The 6,485-nt window shown below is 38.7% G+C and overlaps 1 protein-coding gene across 6 annotated transcripts in view; it reads left to right on the plus strand.

The window, feature by feature from the left end:
- The window catches only part of mtus1b (microtubule associated tumor suppressor 1b), a 230,389-nt gene extending 226,126 nt beyond the window's left edge, over window positions 1-4,263 (plus strand). For all 6 annotated transcript variants that reach the window (XM_068034588.1, XM_068034613.1, XM_068034594.1 and 3 more), the window contains exon 15: window positions 794-4,263. In XM_068034588.1, the coding sequence (XP_067890689.1) occupies window positions 794-1,010 (217 nt within the window). In that variant the 3' untranslated portion in view covers window positions 1,011-4,263. The remainder of the gene's footprint in view (window positions 1-793) is intronic.
- The last annotated feature ends 2,222 nt before the right edge of the window (window positions 4,264-6,485 follow it).

Genomic DNA, 6,485 nt, shown 5'->3' on the forward strand with positions numbered 1-6,485 from the left:
GTTTAATTTTAGTTGTATGGTCTAAGAGGAAGTGTATAGCCTGGTTGGGAAATGGGTTTTCAGAAAGGAAACAAAGAATTTAGATTGGGTGTTAAGGGGTCTATATGGAAACTTTCTTGCAACACAAAAGCATGGTGTTTGACTAATGGTGAGAACTGTAGAAGACTTCAGAAAGATAGAGGTTAATGAAATGGGCAGCCAGATTATAGATGCAATTGCATATCCAAGTGGAAGCGCTTTTCACGACCACGTGATGTCTCAAACACATTACAGCCAATGAAGTACTTTTGAAGTGTAGTCAATATTTTAATGTAGGGAAGGTACAAGAGGTTGTTATAAATTTGTACAAAATAATACTAGGCTACAGTTGGAGTATTATGTGCAGTTTTGGGTGCCCCACTATACAAAGAGGTTTTCAAGGCTGTGGTACACTTTTTAATTGCTGTCCAGATCATGTTAGCTTTTCTTAGTAATAGTTAAAATAATGCTCATTTAATGTTAAATTATTATACACCATAAGCCCTCAAATCTCAAGTCAAAGAATAGCACATTTGTCTCCAACCTATCTTGTCTGAGAATTAAAGCAAAGGTTTCCAAATAAGTGAGATGCTCCAAGCTATAAATGCTGCATATGCAGTAAATCCTTCTTAATTTTGTGTTTACATGTGTAATATGAAAGCAGACTTCAAGTAAAATTTTCATTGGTCAGGAATTGCTTCTACCCGTTTATTTTTTTACCTCTGACGAGCAGCTTTTTGAATCTAAATCCAGTTTAATTTCTGTATCTTTGCAGGCAACTCTCAACTGAACAGGTTGTTTTACAAGAGTCACTGCAGAAGGAATCAAAAGTCAACAAGCGCTTATCTATGGAAAATGAAGAACTTATGTGGAAGCTACAAAATGGAGATATTCTTGGCCCTAAGAAGCTGTCACCAACTTCGTCTTTATCCTTTCAGCCTTCCAAAAATTCAGTGTCCTCATCCTCTAGCCCTGCACCATCACCAAGGTGACACATTCCAAATGATTGCCATTCACAATTACCTGTTTTTTTTTATGCCACTGGTTAATATGACAAACAAGGGCTATTGGATGTTGACCATGACATACAAAAATATGGCTTAAGAATCTGGAAAAGCATTCTGTTCCTTTAAGTGTTTCTGATTGTATGAGACTGTATATAGAAAATGTTGCACAACAGCACTTAATTTACACAGCAAGAATCTTGCTTTTGCCTTTTTACCTATTAAAAGAAAACTCAGGGCATGTAGAATTATATTTGTCAAATTTGCGTTTTTCCTCATTTTGTGATGAGGATTTGTTTGGATTGAGCTGAAGTATTGAGGATTGCCTTCACTATCAGTGAGCAGGATGCTGCTAGAATTTTTTTCCAGCAAATCGAATGAGGAAATCTTGTGTTGCAGTCTCGAATTGCACAACCTATGGCTTAAAGGAAGTAGGACAAATCTATATTACAAAGATTCTCTAGGTTTTGTGAAATATGCCAAGGGGATTTCTGTGCAGCATGTCGTCGTTGATTTGTGTTAAATTTATGCAGATAGCTGTATATACAAATTTAAAATCTATTGAAAGGTGATGGAGGAAGATATAGCATCATGGGGTTTAACAATGTGTTTATTTTAAGAATGCAAAAATATGCTGTCAATTTATCTAAGCACTTAAGCAATATTAAAGTAACTGTTTACAATAGACTGGTAGTGCAAGTGGAGCACTTAAATCCCAAGGCCACATAGCTAACTGACATTTATTTATATCTGTTCTGTTCGGAGGAATTTTTGGGGGGGGTTTTGGCAAGGCGAGAGGATCTGTCTAACAGTCCTTCAGGGAAGCAAGTCATTCCACCTACAGAGTATGGCGATTGTTCCTCTATTGGTTTTAAATGTTTCTCCATGTATAGATGGATGCTGATTATGAAGAAGGCTGCAGCTCGAAACACCCAACTATCCAGAAAAGGGTGGAAAATGTTTCATTGGTTTTGGTAACAAGTACTTGGCTTCAATTGAAATTGTATGAAGTTGGCTTTTTTGTAATGTGTAAATCTCTTGAACTGAGGTTACCCTGAAAAACATTGCAGTAAAACTTTAGGCGATCATGTTTCAATCTTATTACTACTCTAATTATTGATGCTCGCATTGTAGTATAAATGCATCTTGATGTGTGTAATTTTTGTCCCTCTGTCTTTCATGCCCTTTAACTTGTACTGTCCTCTAGCTGAGGAGGATGGAGGGAAGACATATATATAGCCTTTCTGAAACTTCTATTGTCTCTATTGAACTAGTTGCTAGAGCAGTCTGGATGACCTGCCCTTGCTATTTCGATCCTTTCATTCCACTCGCCATTGTCTCCAATAGCATGTGAACCTAAAGCCACATGCAGGTCCCCAAGATCTACCAATCTGACCCACTGTGATCCCATTTGCACTTGTTGTCCTGGAGGTTTATAAGGAGCTGTTTACTGTTGCTTCATTGGATTAACCTTAAATCGGAACTCAAAGATTTGTTTGTGTGAGTAACTTCATACACATGCAATTTAATGAGAACATTGATTGTGATCCTGGCAGCTCCGCAGTATGTAAATGTGGCTCACAAGACAGAAGCTTGCATACCCATGGCATATATCATTGTGAACCTCAGTGAAAACTTGTGCAATCTTGTTTTTTTTTCAACATTACTATCTCTCTTTCTGTTGAGATCACTTCGTCCTCAGAACACAATCTTCGAGATTGAATAACACATTTTCAGAAGCCGGTGACTTCCAAACCAATCCAGATTGTCAGTTATGCCAGTCAAAATTTATATTTAGCCCAATGCAAGTTATTTAGATTAGTCTTTTGCTAGAATGGTGCATTTGTGAGCAGACCTCTTTGCGATTGTCCAGTAATTGTTGCTACTGTTGAAGGTGAAAGATTTGCATAGATTTTGGGGTCCCTGACTGCAAATTAATACTTCTGTCCAGCAAGAGATTCTGTTTATTATGTAGTGGTGCACTCTGGTATACACTTCTCTTTTCAAAATAACCATGGTTTCCTTGTAAAATAGGGCAAAGGGACATTTCAAATTTTCGTGCAAATTATCAGACTTGGAATTCCTGTCAATATAAAATGCTGCAGTTTCTCAGGATAATCTTGGTGAAAATAAGAACATTTTTAACGTAAAAAAGCTTTGTTACCAGTCTTTGTATTTTTGTTTTTCTTCCATTTAACCCAGTGTTCAATCTACTTTATCTGTTAAATTCTGTATTGAAATTCATTTAATCTATAAAGGATTGAAGTAGGAAGATTCAAGAACTGTATCCAGTAGCTGGGTTTATTAGTGGGTTTCACACACTTAATTTCTATGCAATGTTACACCACTGGCCGACAAATATGCTGATGTGAAACCGCAGTATTAATTATCTTTCAAATGAAAACGTTCCTATATTCCGATTTTGAAATAGCGTACCCAATGATTCCTTTAATTTATCCAGTGTTGCTACTGTAAAGTCTGGTTTGGTCAAATTATCTAGAAATTTATTAATGCTAGTCCTCTGCTTAACTCGAGTTAGAACTTTGTAAGTTATGAGGTGCTTACTTGCAATTTGTCACAGAGCTATAAATCAAGTATGAGGTTTCATCTGAGCTTGCTGGCAGTTGGTAAGATAATCCTAATGGTTACCTGAGCAACTCCGTTAGCATTTACTCCAGTGCAGACATCTTATTTATTAACTGATTATGCATGTTGGAGTCTCAAGTCTCTTGCTGGATAGAGTTTCCATTTAATGGATGAACACAGCATTATTTGGCTAGGTTAGCAAAAGTAGTGTCTCTGAATGGGTGATCAATTTGAGATGAATAATTTCAGAAACCTTCCTTATAGTGATGCTTGTTATACCGTTTTAGGTATTTGCAACATTTTAACAACTAGTATATCCATAGAAGCTCAGTTCTAATTTTTTGTAGTTGATACCCAAATTATATAAAACCTTTACCCTTGAAATCAAATGAACTTATTACATTATACGGTAACATTTTTGATAAAATTAGTGCAACTAGATGCAAGATAAATTTAGAATGTATTGCTTTAGGGGTCCATAGCAAAAAGGGCCAGTTAAGTTAATTGAAATATTGTACCAAGCTTGCATAATTTTTGGCTTAATTTTACGTGTGCTTTGTACATTAGTGATCATTTTTAATCGTGATGCATTGTAAATGTCCTTATCACATGTTGCTTCCTTGTTGAATAAAGTCATTGTTTTCTCTATTCAAACATTTCATGCTCTTTGATTTCCTAAAGTATAAGCTGGATATTTAACTACCTCACATTAGCTATGTTACTGTGATGACTTTTGTTGCATATAAAACACAATCATTAAATGTTTATTATTCATGGAAATTATTTTGGGGCTGAGATATAGTTTGTGTTTTAAAGCAAATTTCAGACTACGCTTTTTTCCAAAACACACATGCTGTGGGTTGCTGTGATGAAAACTAAATGGGCCTCTTTTATAGAATGTCATATCTTGATTGAGTGTAGATTTATTTTTCTTATCGTTGACCTAATAAGCCAGGCTGGTCTCTTCTCTTTCTCCCCCCCCCCCCCCCCCCCCCTCAATTTCTATTGAGAGCAGCAGATGTTCTGTTTTAGGAGGAGAGGAAAATTAGCTGGCTTTAATATCAGGTGAACTGGTGAATCACTTGACCGGATATGGAGTCAGCAGCACAAAACCTTCCTTTCTACTTACTACTACCCACCCCACCCCAAGCAAAGACTGCAAGCTACTGTTCTTGAAACTAATCTGGAAATCAGGTTTTCGGGTTCGAAGCTCTCTGTCAGGTGGTTCCAAAAGCATGTCAACTCATGGAAGGAAAGAGATAATGTGTGTATTTCCCAACATTTGAGATTGGGTGAAGTGAAATATGCTTTAACTATTCAGGTTATTTATTCTTTCATTGATTTTATACATCACTGGCAAGACTAGCATTTATTGTCTATCCCTAATTGCCCTCAAGATAATGGTGAGCCACCACCTTGAACCACTGCAGTTTGTGTGGTTTTGGTACACCCACAGTGCTGTTTGGGGGGAAGTGGGGAGAGTTCCAGGATTTTGACCCAATGACCTTGAAGGAACAGTGATATTTACAGGTTGGGATGGTGATATACTTAGGGAACTTACAGGTGTTGGTTCCATGTGCCTGCTGCCTTGTCCTTCTAATGATAGAGGTCATGGATTTGGAAGGTGCTGTTTATTTAAAAAAAAAACCTTGGCAAGTTGCTGTATTGCATCTGAAAAACTGAAAGTGACGTCACAGGAAAGCTATGACCTGATTGGCTGGTAGGGAATCTGTACCGAATTTGAAAATAAAACTGAAAAATTGATTAAAATCTTAATTAACTAATGTTTAAGTAGAGTAACTAAACCAGTGGGAGGAGATTACTGTATTTAGATAGCATTTAATATTTATTGTAGAAATCTAGCAGTAGGGACCACATAGTTAAGTGTATCATAATTTAGTAACGATTTAATAAGCATTTATTTATTTTAAATTAATTTATTAATTAGTGATAGAAATGTCAGTTAGAGGGGTGAAGTGCTTAATCTGTTGAGATGTGGGAGGTCTGTGACGCTTCCAGCGTTCCAGGCGACTACACCTGCAGGAAGTGTACCCAGTTGCAGCTCCTCATAGACCGCATGGATCGGTTGGAGCAGCAACGGGATGCACTTAGGAGCATGCAGGTGGCGGAAAGCATCATAGACAGGAGTTTTAGAGAAGTGGTTACACCCAAGGTGCAGGCAGATAGATGGGTGACCGCTAGAAGGGGCAGGCAGTCAGTGCAGGAATCCCCTGTGGCTATCCCCCTCTCTAACAAGTATACCATTTTGGATACTGTTGGGGGGGATGGCCGATCAGGGGAAAACAGCAGCAGCAGCCAGAGCAGTGGCACCACGGCTGGCACTGTTGTGCAGGGAGGGACAAAGCGCAGAAGAGCAATAGTTATAGGGGATTCTATAGTCAGGGGCACAGATAGGTGCTTCTGTGGACGTGAAAGAGACTCCATAATGGTATGTTGCCTCCCTGGTGCCAGGGTCAAGGATGTCTCTGAACGGACAGGGGGCATTCTGAAGGGGGAGGGTGAACAGCCAGAGGTTGTGGTACACCTCGGTACCAATGACATAGGCAGGAAGAGTGATGAGGTCCTGCAGGGGGAGTTTACGGAGTTAAGTAGTAAGTTTAAAAAAAATAGGACCTCTAGGGTTGTAATCTCTGGATTACTCCCTGTGCCACGTGCCAGTGAGGCTAGAAATAGGAAGATAGTGCAGCTAAACACGTGGCTGAGCAGCTGGTGTAGAAGGGAGGGTTTCAGATATCTGGACCATTGGGATCTCTTCAGGGACAGATGGGACCTGTACGAGAAGGACGGGTTGCATTTAAACTGGAGGGGCACTAATATCCTGGCTGCAAGGTTTGCTAGCGTCACTCAGGAGGGTTT

The sequence above is a fragment of the Heterodontus francisci genome, chromosome 1 (assembly GCF_036365525.1).
Source record: "Heterodontus francisci isolate sHetFra1 chromosome 1, sHetFra1.hap1, whole genome shotgun sequence".
Classification (NCBI taxonomy): Eukaryota; Metazoa; Chordata; class Chondrichthyes; order Heterodontiformes; family Heterodontidae; genus Heterodontus; species Heterodontus francisci.